Here is a 16,811-nt window from a genome sequence, read left to right as displayed (position 1 = left end):
AATCTAAATGTAATCGCATTATCATACCCCGAGATGCTATTTTCAGTGTGAGCGATACATTTCCAGAATCTAATTTCAAAAACAGCTGACGCTTGGACTTGTGCTAATATGTTGTTTATGCAAATTAACTGGATTGTCTCTCTAGCTAAACTAATAAGATTCGCAGTATAAAAAATATCACTCCTTGACTCGGTAACAAAAAACAAAAAAAAAATGACTTGTAGCTGAGCTCATTGCTCATTGAATTGTATAACCACTTAGAGAGTTCACAACCGTCTCCATAAATTCACAGTCACCTTTCTCTAATCCTGCGGCTTTCATTCAGGCTAGTACTAGAGGCCCAAGTTATGTAAGGAACAAAGCAACCCTCCCTCGCGCCCCCTCATCCCATCTTCCTCGTAAGAGCCCTAACAATTAAGACCGTAACAAGCCTGAAGACGTTGAACCCATCAACAAATTCCCACACACAGGAATATGTATGTGTGAAAAACTATCACAGAAGGGCAGAGAGCAGCACAGCCCTGCGAACGACCCAGCATGTAGTTTATAAAGCAGGGTAAATGTACAGAGATTTTACTTTTACAAACAAACCCCTTTCAAATTTGACCAGGAAGAAGCCACGGTGGATTTTTCCCAAAATGGCTGGAGTCAGGGCCTCAATTCGTTGGCCATTGCCATGGTCCCCCCAACCATTTGCTCATCTTGTGGTGGAGGATTCCTTACTCTTACAGCCAGGACCACGTGACATTAGAAGGAATTTAGAGAAAGGAAAGGGGACAGTCTGTTCCAGGTAGTTCTACACTGACCGCCCGACATTCAACATATGAAGCGGCTCACTGTTTGCCAGGAATGGGGGAAAGACAAGCACCTGTGCCGAATGAAATTCCTTCACAAATTTTGTTGGGGTGGTCCTGGCACCCATATGCCCTGTGCCGAATGAGAATCCGAGTACTCTTGGATAGAAAGAGGTCAAAGGTTTGAGAATCCCACCTCTTCTGAGAATTGTAAGCATGGTTCTCAGCATAAAGGAGAATCAAGTCTTCAGGCAGAGGTTATGGTCTGCAGGAAATACAGCCTTGAAAGTCAAATTTCAGACACAAGCATCCTGTAGAGGTTCAAATGGAATGGCTGTCGGTACAGTTAGGTGGTCCCATGGAGGCAAAAAGGGACCACAGGAGGTATTCCTTTAAGAAAAACTCTCAAAGAGACCAGAAGCATATGGCTTGAACTGCTGCATTTCAACACTGTGGCTCTCAAAATGCACAAATGTCAGCTAACTTCTGAAGGTATTTGGAGGGAATCACACAAAAGAGGCCGAATATATTTCAGACACCATTTGGTGAATGACTTCCAGCATCTTCCATATACTTTTACAGTAGCCAGAACATTGTTCATCAAAAGCTGCAGATAGTGGAATCCCATCTCAATCAGCCTTTTCCTCTGAATAGCTGGACCAAGAAAATAAGTATTGCCGGTTCTGGGAGGATCGGCAAACAGAGTAGATGGCCAAGTTGGCAAGAACCATGGCTCTTGACCTGCCAACCCTAACAGGACAGGAAACACTGGTTTTATTTTTCCAGAGTCATGCTTCAAAGATCCTCCATGTTTTCTCTCCTGATTTTCGTATTTACCTACCTGGGGAATGAATGGAATTGAGGAAACACCTACAGTAACCTCTTTGGCCATGTTAGGGACAATTAAACCCCCAGGTCCATGTGCCTTGAGCAGCATCTCAGTATAATTCTCTGCAGCACCTGAAGCTTTGCTGTCTGCTATCTTCGGCTCTCAGAGTGTTTGGTTTCCTCTTGAGACGGTACCCAGTCAATTTACCGAAAACATTACAGAGTGGTAAATTTTGCCCAGGATCATAATACAGAAAAACACTGAAAACATGAAATAAATCTATAAGGGGTAGTAGGGTAAGGGGTTAAAATGGGGTTAGGGTGGCGTTATAATGGTTAAAAAAACAGGCGTTTGGAGGACAGTATTTTTGCCTGCGATGAAATTTACCACTCCGTAATGTCTGTCGGTAAAATCACATATAACCCTTGATACCAGCGTTCTTGAATTGATGTTTACTCCCAGGTTCCCTTTGCCCATTTTGCTGGCAGCCATTGTGACAATCACAGGTACGAATTGCTGTATCGCAATTCCCCTTGATAGATCTTTATCCTAGAACCATCAAAGTCGAGCCTCTTGAACATGCACTGGCATTGGGATACGTGCATAGGTGCCAGTTTATATGGGCTTGTGGGACCGCAGTCACACAAATTAATATTGTGCTGGGGCTGGAGGGGGTCCTAATGGACTCCTCTTCAAGGAGGGTGTTGGGTGAAGTGCCCTTTCGGCCCAGAGCTGCTACGACTGGGGTCGATCAAAGATTCCTACGGTGCTCTCAGTTAAAGTTCCCTGAGATTGATTTCACCAACCTGTAATCTGCAGCCCTTTTCTAAGATAGCAGGCCGCGACTAAGGCAAATGGGTAATGAGGGCACGTTTATAATCAGTGAACATTGTATGTGTATATCCTCAGGAAGTGGTAATGTTCGTTTTTTTTTTTGTTTTTTTTTTACAATGATGGGCCATGTGGATTTTAAAGCCATACGGGTATGCAAATTGCACTTATGAATTTTTCAAACAATGAGTAAAGCAGGTAGCGTAATAATACAGCTCAGAGGAGAGCATACAGACATCTCCACTGGTCTCATAATACCATGACAGTGCTAATAGAACATCCACCACTGCCTCCTTTGCTTTCTGTCACTTGCTGACCTGCATTTTTAATGGGAACAGAAAACTACAAGCACCACAATGCAGCGAGAAATAGACAATGCAGGTTGTACCTCTCACCGGACATGGATATATCCACATTGCATCTTTCTTACAGTACATTTTATCTGCATTTCTGAGGCGTATCTTACATTAATTGATTGTAATTGATTCTGTGATGTAACTTCCTATGAAGTGATGCTATCACTTCTGCTATGCCTCCCATTTTGGTGGCTTCACGTCACTGCCTGGGCCCCATCTATACATTTGAGATGAGGCACCCATGGGTACGTGTGCTGTATTCCTGAGAGCATGACCTTGAGGAATATTGAAGATGGTGGATGTAGGTGTAGGTGTGCCCATGGATCTGGGGACACACACACACACAGCAATCTCCCTCAGACTCGGAGGTCTATGTTCAGCTTTCCTATTCAGAAGAGCTGTTGGATGAGTGTGTCTCCTCACGAACGATGAGGGAGATGAAATGCATATGAACTCCAGCATCTGGGTTGATTCAAGATGGGATCTAATAAAGTTCAGTAGCACGACGTTGCTTTTGGGGTCCTTGTCAGAGTGATTGAAGTAGCACGGATTTGACAATTGTCTATATAAGGGTGGAGCCTCACTTGCTGTCTATTGAGCGGCCCTTCTAGCAGTGCAAGGAACAAAGACTCTTGGACCCCAGGGAAGTCCAAATGAAAGCACCTGGAATTGAATATATGCCCCAACCTTAAATCTCAAGAATCTCTGCAGACTGGGACTCTGGGATGTCTATCAGGGCCGAGATGGGCTGGAATGACTCATTCACAAAGTCTTGTTTTATTTCCAGACTTTCCGATCCAGGATTGGTGTATATTCTATACTCAGACTTTCCTCACAAAGAGGAAAGGGATGGGTGGAATGCCCTGTCCTAATACTCCAGTGGGGTGCAAACAATTCTTAAGAGGATGAGGGTGAGCAAACTCAGTAAGGGAGCCACAGCAGACAATGTCGAAGAGCCATTGGTCTGTTGTAGAGCCGTTCCATGGTGGTCTAGTAACCTTCTTCCCATGGCCATGTCCAATGGAGAGCTACAGATATGAGATGCATAGTCAGCACTTGTGTTGAGTCTTTGTAGGAGCAAGTGTCCCAGGAGGCTTAATGACAATGTTATGCCTTCCACAGCCCCTACAGCTGGAGGCTTTCTTGGAAGAGAATTTGCTCTTCTGAGCTTAACGAAAGGATCCCTTTCACTGCTGTTTCACTGGAATTAGCAACTTGGAGTCATCCTAAACCTGTTTCAGTAACTCTGTGTGTTTGGTGCTTCTGCATTCTTTGGCCTAACTAGAAAGGGGAGCCTCATTGGGCGGCAAACACCCCTATGTATCAGCCAAAATTGTCTCCTGACACCAACTGTATAACCATCTGTTAGAGCTGTTGCAGTTTATTATGCGGTGACACTCAACTCAGGGAGTTCCTTTTCCCCCCAATGAATGTGCCGCACAACAAATCACTGGGATTTTGATTCAGGTTCTATTTGGTAAGGCCTCCAACCCGTCTCACACCCAAGCACAACCAATAACTGGTACCACAATGGACTAGGAACCAGGCCAGTGTGTAGTATGAATATATATTTATTAATTTATTTAAACCAAATTTGACAAACAGACTAACATTAGCCACCAGTGCTGTGGCAAGACAAGAACAAAAATGACTTCCGTGATGGGACCAACACAGAGATAACACTGAGATATGCAAGCTTTTATTTTCAAATCACCCACCAATACAGAAGAAGAACAATTCAAGACACACAGATTGCTGATTTGGTTATGATACTTTTCCTCCCAACAACCCCCACCCTCCAAACATAAATTAGGCTTTGCCCCTATGAACTGAAGGCCAGTGGCAGAGAGTGGGAAGACAATGGGAAAATCATTTTGGCATTCTGATCACAGATGCAATATGAGGGAAAGAAAAGCAGTGGGGAAATTTGTTTTGCCACACCTAATAAGAACAAGTGGGGCTTTGTGGTTTTGGTCATAGCACAATACGAACAAAGGGGCAATTTCGTTTTTTTAATCACACATGCAAAGGAAATACCAGGCTTCACACTTCTGATTTAAAATGAAGGGGATCAATAGGGAATTTCGTTTTTGCCCCCTGCACACGCACGTGGAAACAAGGTTTTGGGATTAATTCTTTTGGCAAATCTTTATATCTATACCAGCTCAAAACTGGGAAGAAATTGTTGGTTTCGAATGCTAACAAAACACATTCCGTAATTTCTATAGGGGACTTAATTAATTTACTTTAATTAAATATGCTAAGGAACTACACACACATACAGGATATTTTGCTAGTGAAATAACTTAAAAAATGCAGGGCCTACACAATCTATGGATTTGGGGATAGTTTTACTTGCAGGAGAGGCCTTGTAATGGACATTAGGGAACAGCATGGCACCTCTAGGACAGCAAGGGTGTCAGTCAAGGATTGTCTCCTCTGAATCCTCCAAGGGGTCCCAGTCAGCTTCTATGTCTCCTGGGCTGGTTCTTGTCTCCATGCAAGATTTGGGGCCTCTCTGCTTGGGTGTTTCTCACAAGAGTTCAGCAGCAGGTTGCCTCCCAGAATAAGTGAAAAAGGCCCGTTCTAATGGAAACTGGTCTACTTATAGGACAAATGACATCACCAACGTGTCATGATTCCCGTGAAAGGGATTGGTTGGTTTTCTCTATCGCCCTCCCACCTGTGTGCTAATAGGACAAGGAGATGAGGGGTGTGAGTTAGGACAGCTGTGGGAGGAGAAAGCTTCATCATCCCAAACTGACATGTGGGCTTGGGTTGTTTGAAACTCTAAACATCTATCAACATGGCAAGTACCCGAATTCTTCAACTCTTTACATGTATGAATGTATTTTTAAGAACTACATTTATTTTAAGGCAAATTAGATGATGCTAATCTGAAGTCGACACCCCCTTCCTATGTAGAGATATGGTTTTTCTTCATTTACTCAGGAGCCGTATCAGTGAAAAATATGCCACTTCCTAGTTCTCATGTTAATTATTTCCTTCAGCCTCACACCAACTTTAAAATCTCTCAGAATCAAGCAAAGGCCCAAACCAAATTTCTATTAATAACTTTAGTTATGTTTATCACACCAAAATCGTTTTGGCATTGTTCAAAGAGGGTCACTGTCACTGTTAATAAAAGTCTGGAATGACCGTTGTGGCATATACGCTGCCCTTTTTATGCAATAATATGTATTTTTACATTAACTAAATTACAATGTTTTCTTTATTCTCTTTCAGTTTCATTTTCCCTTGACCATGTGATCAACCAGAGACTGGCTCATATTTATTTTCGCCCCTCCCTTCAAGGCCTGTGATGGCACTGATTGCAACTCTAATGGACATTATGAGAATTGTGACCTCAAGGTCACTTCTGCTGAAAGAACAGGCATGGTCTTATCTGTTTCCACATGCTTTAAATCTAACCAGTGTATTTCTTTCTATATTTTGTGATGGCCCTGATTGATGGTTGACAACCAGACCTCCCTCTCCAAGACAGCAGAGAAAAGGTCTTGGAGGTTAAGTTTCATCTTTTAGGAGAAATGACCAGCTGCATGTAATTCTGCAAGCAATTGCTTTTAAACTCACACACAATGCATTTGTCATGACATTTTATAAGGGCACCTGGGCCTTATATCCAGGTGTATTGCACTTCTTTAATCTCACAGTTGCAAAATACATGAATATAAATTCTGGATTGTCCATATGTGTAGAGCAGTTATATGAGAAAATCATGTTCAAACTCTGAAAGTCTAGTGAGCACTTCTCTTGGCATATTGTCACTTGGAGGAGGGAAAAACAAAATGGAAGTTCTTTTATTTCTTGTAAATGCAAGAAGCTTGGCTTCAATTATAATTTGGGGATCACAGTCTCATGTTGCATAAATATATTGTACATGCTGCTGTCTGTCTCTTTAGTAAAAGTGCAGCTCTCCATGGATTTAGTAAAACAGCATTGTCAGCCACATGTATTTCTTTTCCTTGCTGAAATGCAATGTGCATTACATAGCTTCGCACTTTTGAGATTCAAGCCCACTTCATTCCCTTTGAGATTTAGGCCTGTTTTTGGTTCAATAAGCCTCATGTCTGACATCACCATTTCTGTGCTGGCCTTATACTTCAATGGGATTTTACAAATCACTCTGGCCTCTTTATTTCTGGCATTCAGGGGCTATATTTCAGCCCACAGAGCAGATTAGGCAATACAATTGCAGCTGGATGGATTTGTTACTCAAATATCTGAAGGCGTTCTGAGCAGTCACTGAATTCTTCTGCAGCGCCCACATCACTTCTAGGTCATGAAGTAGATTGCATAAGTAGAGGATTAAATTGGACATTTTGCAGAGGCATGCACCGCTTCAGTGGAGACTCCACATTTGTATCAAACTGATCCGAGAGAGCAAAGTTCTCAGATGCCAACACAGTTTTTCCTGACAAGGTAGCAAGGAGAGAGTACACCTTTAGCATCGTATGTGCAGCCATTTTAGAATGCCAATAGCAGATAAAGTTGACAGGATCCGAGGAACCCCACTTTTATTAGGCTCTTTCCATTCCATCTTGAGCATAGCCTTAATTTCAGGAAGGATGGGTAAGTCGGCTGTCACCGGAGTCTTAGGTTGCCATATTGTATCATCCACAGAGGTGGCTAGTAACTCAGGATCAGGAATCTCAAGTTTCTGACATGTATATTTTATTATTTTGACCAAAATCACACCAGAAATGTATTTGACTCAATACGTCATATTACCATCTGCCTGGGGCCAACTAGGTGTGGGCAGAACTTTGATCTCAGAGACTTGTGTCCATAAATGTGACCCAAAATACTACTTCTACAGTTTGTCATGAAAAGTCATGTGAAGGCGACTTTTTTGTGCCCAAGGCTACACATCATACCTTTCAAGGTGATGTGCCTTAATCTACTCAAATTTAAGACCAGGACTTGCTAGAATCTCCCGTATGGAATGAGACACATTGACGTAGGAGGGTCTCGGAATCAACAGCCTCAGTTCTGTGTAGAAAAATCCTTTTATTTCATGTCAGACAGATGTCTGACATGAAATAAACTAAAAACTAAAATCCTTCAGATTTAAAGGCCCTGTTCTAAAATGGCTATCCTCCTACCTCTCCTCCCGTTCCTTTGCTGTTTCGTGGGGAGGCCAGTCCTCTCCTTCCTTTCCTCTTATCTACGGTGTTCCTCAAGGCTCTGTACTTGGTCCTTTCCTTTTCTCTCTTTACACCTCTCTCATTGCCCCTGTCATCTCCTCGTTTGGCATTTCCCATCACTTCTATGCTGACGATACTCAACTCTTTCTTTCTTTCTCCTCCTTCTCACCTGACCTCCACCTTAAACTCTCCTCCTGCCTCACTGCTATCAAGAACTGGATGTCCTCCCGCTGTCTCTCTCTTAACACCGATAAAACCGAAGTCCTTTTCTTCCCCTCTAATTCTCTTCCCCCTTCCTTCCCTCCTCCTTTCATTCACTTTCCTCCCTCTAATCTCCCGATCTCCCCCCCCAAGCTCGTAATCTAGGTGTTCTTTTTGATTCCTCTCTCACCTTCTCACAACACATTTCACTTACCTCCCGCACCTGCCGATACCACCTCTACAATATATGCAAAATCCATTCCTCCCTCACATTCCACGCCACCAAACTCCTAATTTCCTCTCTCCTCTTCTCCCGCCTCTTCTACTGCTCTTCTCTAATCTTTGGACTTCCCGCATCTCAACTTGCCCCTCTTAAATCCATATACCACTCTGCTGTTCGTACCCTCTGTCTCCTTACCTCCTGTGACTCCATCTCTTCCTCGCTCTCTTACCTTGGCTGGCTACCTTTCCACTCACAGCTTAAATTCCACTTTCTCTGCCTTGTCTTCAAATCACTCTATGGTCTTGCTCCTCCTTATCTCTCCGCTCTTCTCTCCTTCTACTCCCCATCCCGCCCCCTTCGCTCCGCTGACCATTTCCTCCTCACTGTTCCTCCTTCCCCCTGCGCTTCCTCCCGTTTCCGCTCATTCCAACTCCTTGCACCTCTGCACTGGAGCTCACTCCCTCTCACAATCCGCTCTACTACGGCCTTTGCCTCATTTCGCACTTCCCTTAAATCCCTCCTCCTCCCCTTGAAAACTTCCCCTCTCACCTGATTCCTCTCTCCTCTTTCCTACTCCTCTCTCTTCCATTTTCCCTCGCCCTGTCCAACTCCCACTCCTCCCCCACCTCTTCCCTCTCCCCTTTCTACCCCCCCTCAGTTAATTGCTCTTTGCACTGTTTTGTTGAATGATTCAAGATGTAAATTTTGCTCCCATTGTTAAGTGTTGTTGGTTTTTTGTATTCTGTTGTTCCATTGTACAGCGCCTTGGTGTAAAGCGCTCTATAAATAAATAAATAAATAAATAAATCAATGTCGCCCATCTTGTCCTGTTTTTTTCTTTTACATTCTTGGACTTGTACGCAGGAATTCAGGATGGAAAAGGTCAAGCTGAAAATACCACTAAGCACACACCACAACCAGCCCTTAATGGGCTGGACCGGCCTGCCAGGGAACATGGCAGGATATCTGCTCAGTGCCAGTGCGTCTATGGTTACATTATGCAAGTTAGCCCCAGAGTATGCAGTCAGGGTCAGACCCCCTTCAGACTAGTTGATGTAAAAGGTAAGGTTACAAGATCCACAGCATATTCCGGTCTTGGTTTATGTTTTACTTTAGTCAATGTCATTCAATTGAAGTGCCCCAAAACTACAACTCCCAGAATGCAATTGATACAAAAAAGACAAGTCCCGGGACATCACGTACCAGCTATCATGAATGGATTTGGTAATTGTAACCCAAGTCCCTTCAGGCTAGCAGTATACAGAACCCTGCAGGTTTCATCCGAGTAGAAACAGTGTATTTAAACAATATATATATATATATATATATATATATTTTTGTGTTAAATGGAAACCTTTTACACCTTAAAAATATTATTCTTACATTATCAATCTCAAATGACGTATTGTTATATCTTTCACCATTTAATATTTATGAATGATCACATTCTGATTTATATTTAATAATCACGGTATTTATTTACCTTTTATTGTCATTGAGATTGCTGATATGTCATTTGTGCATTGAATGTAATAACATCTTATAAACTAAAAAAAAGTAACAATGAGAATTAGGGAGCAGGTCAGCCCTGTATGCCAGTCTTAGAGACAGAATATCCGCATTACATGTGCATATCAGCAAGGTGGATGTTGATAATGGTCTGATGACTGAGCAACACAACAAATAATTTCAGAAGAAATTAGCAAAAAAATTATCTTTAATGTACCATGGTAACTGGATTTAGAAAGCAACTGTGTCCGTACATCGGCTTGCGAAACACTACCACATGAAAGCTTCTCTAGAGCCTCCAAAAGCAGGTCCCAACAGCTTCCTCTATCGTGGCGCTCGTAAGCTTAATACCGCACCACAACAACGGGTGCTGTGTGGATGCACCCGGGAAGGTTGGCGACTGAGGTGCCAGGTGGCAAAACTGCTTTCAGGCAAGAAGAAGAAAATAGACTTCTAAGAACCTCAGAATGAGGGCTGACGTAAACTCAATTAAGGAAAATTGAAAGCTCACTGATGCCACGCCAGCCCATAGCATGTGCGCCACTCCCAGACAGCATCACTTCGCCTGCTGGGATTTAGGGTGCCCATTCCCATATTTGGAATAATTAAACTACGTATACCAGAATGAAAAGTGCTAGCGACTGACAAGTAATCAATGACTAGAAGAGACACGCCTGCCATGGTCGTGCTGGTACCCGTACGTCCTTTTCAAAACAAATAGTAGAGAAAGGCAAAAAGGGCTCAATTTAAATTTTTTATATACATTAACAGGAACACTAATATTTCGCTAATTAATTGAGTGATTCAGGCGCTTACCTGCAGGGAGTGTTTGTTCTCATGCAGGAGGGGCTGGCAGGCGGAGGGCCACAGCTGAAGTCGAAGGGACGTAATTAGCACCTGCGGCCCAACCCATTGAAAACCTCACAGGCTTCACCTGTGACAGCGTGCGTCCCTGACGGGGACCGTGGTTGTTGTACTTAAATTCTGGAAACGCCTCCGTTTGTCAGACGCTCAGGTTGCCTACTCGGCGTTGTTGAACCCGCGTAATAACGTTAGTTTCGCCCCTATTTGCGAACTTTCCGACTTCTCGAAAATGTCAGTTTATCCTCTCACTATGAGCAGGTACGTATGGGCCGTAATTCCGATCCGTTGCATATAGGTGTTGTAGAGGTTGCTTGCCTCTTGTCAGGGGCGTTGCTAGGGGGGGGCTAAGGGGGCTATAGCCCCTGATCTTTTGGTTGTAGCCCCGGATAGAATCTCAGGACCTACAGCCAAAAGACTAGCTAGCCCCCAGTCCCAACAGTTCCGACATCAGCTTAGCCCCGGGTCTTTTCCAGACCTAGCAACTCCCCTGCCTCTTGTTGTGGGCGAAGGAAGGGTGTCAGGCACGGGAAATGCATTCTAGGGCGCTAGGCACCAAATGACAACTTGGGCACCACTTCCGGTCCTTGTTCTCAACAAGAGTTTTTGGAGGGAATGTTAAAACAAACTTCGCATGTGTTACCTTCACCCCAGTAGTAAAAAAAAGTGCTATGTGAAGGTAGATACTCAGAGTTCACCAGTTTCTCAGTTCCGTGCTTCAGCCAGCCACCAGTTATGTTTTTTCCTTGGGATTCTGGAACTTGCAGTTTTCTTTTCCGTTTTTGAGGACTGAAAATCCAGCATTTCAAGATAAATATGGCTGGATGGCTCATGCATTGAATTGGCTAATCTTCTCGGCCCTGATTTTTAAGGGCAGTGTCATGCATCACACACACCCTAATTGGAACGGTTAAAGTACCTACTTGGCTTATACGCCTGCAGGATCAAAACATTTCCGGTCCTTGGGGCTCAAGCTTTAATGTGATATTGCATCCTGCGGTCTGTGAAGAAATAACAGTTTACTCTATGAGCAGAGCGTTGCAATTTTATAGTGATTCAAGTTTGATTGAACAGACCAATCAGTGAGTCGGCAACACAAGGGGGACTATTGTCCCTTAAAAGAGGTGAAAGGTTGGAATAAGAAATCGGAGAAGCATACTATTGGATGCTGTGTGAAACAATGACTACTGTTTTAAAACCCAAAGAATTTGTTTAGGCTTTCAGTACTTTGAATGATGATTCTATCTTGCATGGGAACTGAAAGTAAGCGTCCCCCAATAAGGCAGTAAACCCCCTCAATGAGAGGCAATAAAGGACACACCCCAGGAGGGAACGAGACCACAACCAAGTGCGGGTGAAGTTAAAAGGTTTTTATCTAAATCAATACAGGGCATGCAAAGGACTATGCAAACTCCGAGGGCGCTCTGTCTGACAATAGCAAAGACAATTATATTACAAATGCACGTCGTGCATGAGCTAAGCTATAGGGGCCACGTAGTCTTGGGGATTGGATGGCGACGTCTAGCTACTATGTGGTCCATAAGCATGGGGGCTCCATGATTGGTGGGGATCCATGTGGTGGCATCACAATGTGCTTGGGTCAGCTGGGCTCGTCGGGGTGGAGCTCCAGGGCACTGGTTGTCAACGGAGATTCACCACTTTGGTTCTAGAAACTTGCCCTTGTGGCCATTCATACACATTCATCACTTATTTATGCCAAGTTGTTATGTTAAACTTCTAACACTGGGTGGGGTCACAGGAAGGCAGTATGCAATAAGAGGCTTCCTCCATGCATCATCGTAAAGTTGTCATTAACAAAGGGTCCAGTCTCAGGGGTCCAGGTGTCTTATCAGGGGGCACTTGTCAAGCTACTGTCATCGTTATATCCTGTTAGATGCAGTAAATGATGGCTCTGGGGGATGTTTGCACAAGGATGGATAACTGTCTTCGTGGTCTGTTAAATTTGGGGTGAACTGGAATACCATTAGGTCAGAGGGGGCACATAGCTGGTACCTCAAAGGCGAAGGGATTTAGGACCTTGTAGCTCGTAATTCGCCTGGCCATGGCAGTACACAGTGGTTGTCTGGCGGCCTCTGGCATGGGGGAGGTAAATACTTGAAGCAGGTCCAGCAGGAATGCGGGGAGGTGAAGCTCTGCTGCTCGGACACCAGCAAGCCCCGGCAGGCCTTGGCGGATGTGAGGGGGAGATGGCCTTGTAACTTTGTGTGAGTCTCTATTCACTGGGCTGCACAAATACTATTAGAGAGGACAGATGTTAAGGCTGGGGGCATTAGGTAAATTACACATTTCTGCCGTTCATGTTTACATGTGCTTACATTACTAGGTTCATAACAATGGAGGTTTTTCATTGGCACATACGTTAGTCGGTCTTATGCTTGCAATTCATGAGAGAGATGAACATATAACAAATGTGAGGTAGTGTCAGGTTGGGTTATATACTTGGGAGCAAGAAAGCAATGTGTTAATCTAACATTTTGGTTATAGTAAAAACTGGCTCAATGCCCTAGGTGGCTTACATAAAATACAGCATATTTCATCACATCATACACAAGCATTTTATATATCGCTTTTCCATTACCCTTTTTACAATAGCAGAAAACATTAGTTGGTACAAAGCGGATTTTCGAGTGGTCGTACACTGGGCCTCAGGACATGAAGGTGTCGCGGGGGTGGGCGGGGATCACCTTGCTTTAATACGAATGGCTTGCATTGTACGTTTTAGCACTATTCAACATCCATTCTTTAGTAGCATGGATAAGACTGGGAGGCTGAAGGGTTTAGCATGCATGGTTAACACTTCATCTGGGAGAACGGGGCTGGGGTCATGAGCATCATATACGCAGGGTTGGGCTATACTTGATATGGATGACTTTTGTTCATTCCCAGACCCCAGCTGCAAGTCCAGTCACTTCTAGGGCAATGATGTACTGCGGAAGGTAAATGATAGTGTTTGTTCTGTTACTTGTTCGCATCTAGTTGCTCGTGAGAACGGGCCTTCAGCGGATCTGCCATGGGGGAGGAAAGGGGAAGTGCATGACTCTCTGTGCGCGGTCAAGTAAGGGCCGAGCTGCAGCGTTTGTACGCAGGCTGTTCTACTGGGGCCTGGGCTCAGTGTACTCAAAATGGAGTCTTGGTGTGTTCCAAAATGGTGTCTACGTTATGCTACACTACGGGCCGTGCAGCCTCACGTGTCGATCCGCAGCCACCCTGCCTTCTGGGCCCAGGTGCATGGGGGGGCTGCGACGAGTCATGAGCCTCACGTAGGTGGGTCCTAAAGACCTGTCCTCCCATACAGAACCATACTGTTTTTGCTCCACTTGTTACTGTAACAATTAATATATTGTTGGCAAGCAATAATGCATGTTACATACCTTAATGATTGTTCCTTGCTGAAGATTACAAAGACAGATAAACACAATTTAGAATTAGAACTCTGTGTTGATGAATTGAAAAAATGCTGCCTTGCCTTTGAATGGTGGGACATGTCCTGGGCCTGACGGACTAGCTCCTAAATTCTACAGAATAATGCTGGGTGCTGTGTTTAAGTGGATGCTTGAGATGGTTTTTCTCTTCAAGAGAAAAGGGGATACTTTCAAGTACTACAAGGGATGCCTCAATATCTCTTTTCCTGATGACGGATAAGCTGGCAACAACTTTGAGCAGCTATAGCCCTATCGGCTTTATCAATACAGACAATAATATACTTGTCGAGGCCTTAGTGATGCAATTGGAAAATATTCTGAAAAAGCTTGTGGACACAAACAAGGCAGGTTTTCTCAAAGGGAGACCTGCTTTTATCGACACGCACAGGCTGATTCTGATGCTGTTTTGAAAGTCAGAAATTGTCCTCTGAAATAGCAGTCCTCTCACTGGTTGTGAGAGAGCCTTTGTCCGTATTGACTTTTTGAATGGGAGTTCTTTTTTGAGGCTCTGAAGAGGTTTGGTTTTGGTTCTACATTGATTGACTGGATTACCTCATTTTACACCAAACCAACTGCTTCTGTCTTGACAAATGGTCTTTCTCCTGATGTTATTTAGCTTGAAAGGGGCACTAGGCAAGGTATTCACCTTTCTCAGCTACTATTTGCACTTGCAATGGAGCTCTTGGCCGACTTGATTAGACATGATGCTGAAATGTAAGGAATATTGTACAGTGACGGAATGCAGAAGTTGTGGCGACAATCTGTTGCTGGTGGTACAGAATGATAGAGTTCTCTTTCAGCGCTGATGAAACGGATTCAAATGTTAGTCTTTTCCGGATATTAAATACATTGGCTAAAATCTGAAGCTTTACCAACCTCAAGTCCTTGTGGAGCGCAACAACTTTAACATTATGAATTTTTATTGTGTACATGGAAGATAAAACACTGGGGAAAATGGCTCATATGATCATGAATATGAACAGGTTGGTTTTGAACTTGAAGATGGCTCTGGATAGAGGGCCGAATCACTATTTAAGCATGCTCCTGCTCTCTCCTGGCAAAGGAGGAATTGTGAGAAAGATAAACATTTCTCTGGGATGTGTGAGGTTACAGAAGAATGCAACTGACCAGGAGGGATCATGATTTTAGTTATAGGTTTGTTTTTCTAATAAGTCTTCTGTCCCTATTTCTAGTGGGGTTTCCATGCCTCAACCTAGGAAAACTAAGTGACCAGTCAGAATGTCAAAATAAATGTTCCTCCCGTCCTCTGCCAGAAACCAACTAATCTCACCCTAACACTAAAACATAAGCTTTAAACTAAAGTCAAGTTTGTGTTTTCCTTTACCAAGAGAATGACTCCCTTCTCCTGGTCTTTTAATAAAAATACCAACACTCTCCTTTCTGCCCTATGGCAGCCTACTTGGGTAAGTCTTCTTCATTCCTTCCAGGAAGTATGAAAAATGGCATCCTTTGCTGTTTTCCAAGCTACACTCTCATACAGCGGATTACTCCCAGGATTCTCTTTCCAAGCTACACTCTCATACAGCGGATTACTCCCAGGATTCTATGTGCTGCTTGCATATCTCTCTGCTTCTTTCCTTTAATGTCAGTACCTTGACGAGGGAGAGGACTCCCAATGCTCTCAGCCATAATGGGGATATTTGGTAGGAAACTACGATGAGGGAGATGACTCCTGATGCACTCTACTTGACTCTCTACTTTGGTAGTGTTATAGGCTGGACCACTGTGCTGAGGGAGATTACTCTGGGAATGCTTCACCGGTTCTTCATGGGGTTGTGGGTCTTGGTCCTCACTGTTCGCTTCTCCTCTCTGTCCTTCTGTGCTACCCTGCCGCTGGTTGCTGCTGTTGGTCACAACATTCCAGGACCAAATGGTCCACCAACTACACGTCACACCACCACCACAGTCCTACTTTGCCCACAGCGTATCGGCTCCTTGTCGACACTTGGATGAGTTACTTGCGCCCTTCGGTTTGCCCCTTCCCTCTCGAGGACTTGCTCTGTTACTGCTTCCAAATTCCCAGTTCGAGCTTCCCGGGCTTACTCGTGTGTTCTGGACCTCTCTCCTTGTCTTTGCTTGCTTACTGGTTTATCCTGTTAACTCCACCCTCACGTAATGTCATCACCATCTTTGAAAGCCCTGTTAGAAATCTTTATTCCTCCTGTGGACCACCTCGTCCCAGTACTTAGTTGCTTTTGCATGTTGCCATTCCATGAGTTTAACTTGCTCTTCCTCGTCTCAGCAGGTTTCATATTTGGAACAGACAGGGTCTCACAATAACACCTGTTCTTACTGTCAATATTGGGGAAGAAGGGCGACAGTGAGGGTAGGGTGTTGTGAGGCATGGCTTTAGGGAGGCTTTTCCCCAGGTGGTCGTTCTTATCCCGAGGATGGTAGTCCCTCCCTATGAGATCCTCCTACATTTTACAACCCATAGGGGGACTATTTAGTATATCACTTCCCTAGCCTTACAGAGTCGCCCCCCTCGATGCGGGAGAAGTTACGAGGGCTGGCAAATCATCACAGATCCTGAATAGCCTTGTTTAAAGCTATGGAAGTTGCAGCTCCCCTTTGA

General features: G+C 44.1%; 1 protein-coding gene across 3 annotated transcripts in view; it reads left to right on the top strand.

Annotated features, from left to right (window-relative positions):
• The first annotated feature begins 10,785 nt into the window (after window positions 1-10,785).
• LOC138513069 (uncharacterized) overlaps window positions 10,786-16,811 on the top strand; it is a 1,355,028-nt gene continuing 1,349,002 nt past the window's right edge. For all 3 annotated transcript variants that reach the window (XM_069627754.1, XM_069627753.1, XM_069627752.1), the window contains exon 1: window positions 10,786-11,033. In XM_069627754.1, coding sequence (XP_069483855.1) covers window positions 11,005-11,033 — 29 coding nt within the window. In that variant the 5' untranslated portion in view covers window positions 10,786-11,004. The remainder of the gene's footprint in view (window positions 11,034-16,811) is intronic.

Source organism: Ambystoma mexicanum, chromosome 12 (assembly GCF_040938575.1).
Source record: "Ambystoma mexicanum isolate Mex_15411 chromosome 12, UKY_AmexF1_1, whole genome shotgun sequence".
NCBI classification, from domain to species: domain Eukaryota; kingdom Metazoa; phylum Chordata; class Amphibia; order Caudata; family Ambystomatidae; genus Ambystoma; species Ambystoma mexicanum.
The sequence above is the reverse complement of the archived record's forward strand: the minus strand, read 5'-3'. Positions and strand labels throughout refer to the sequence as shown.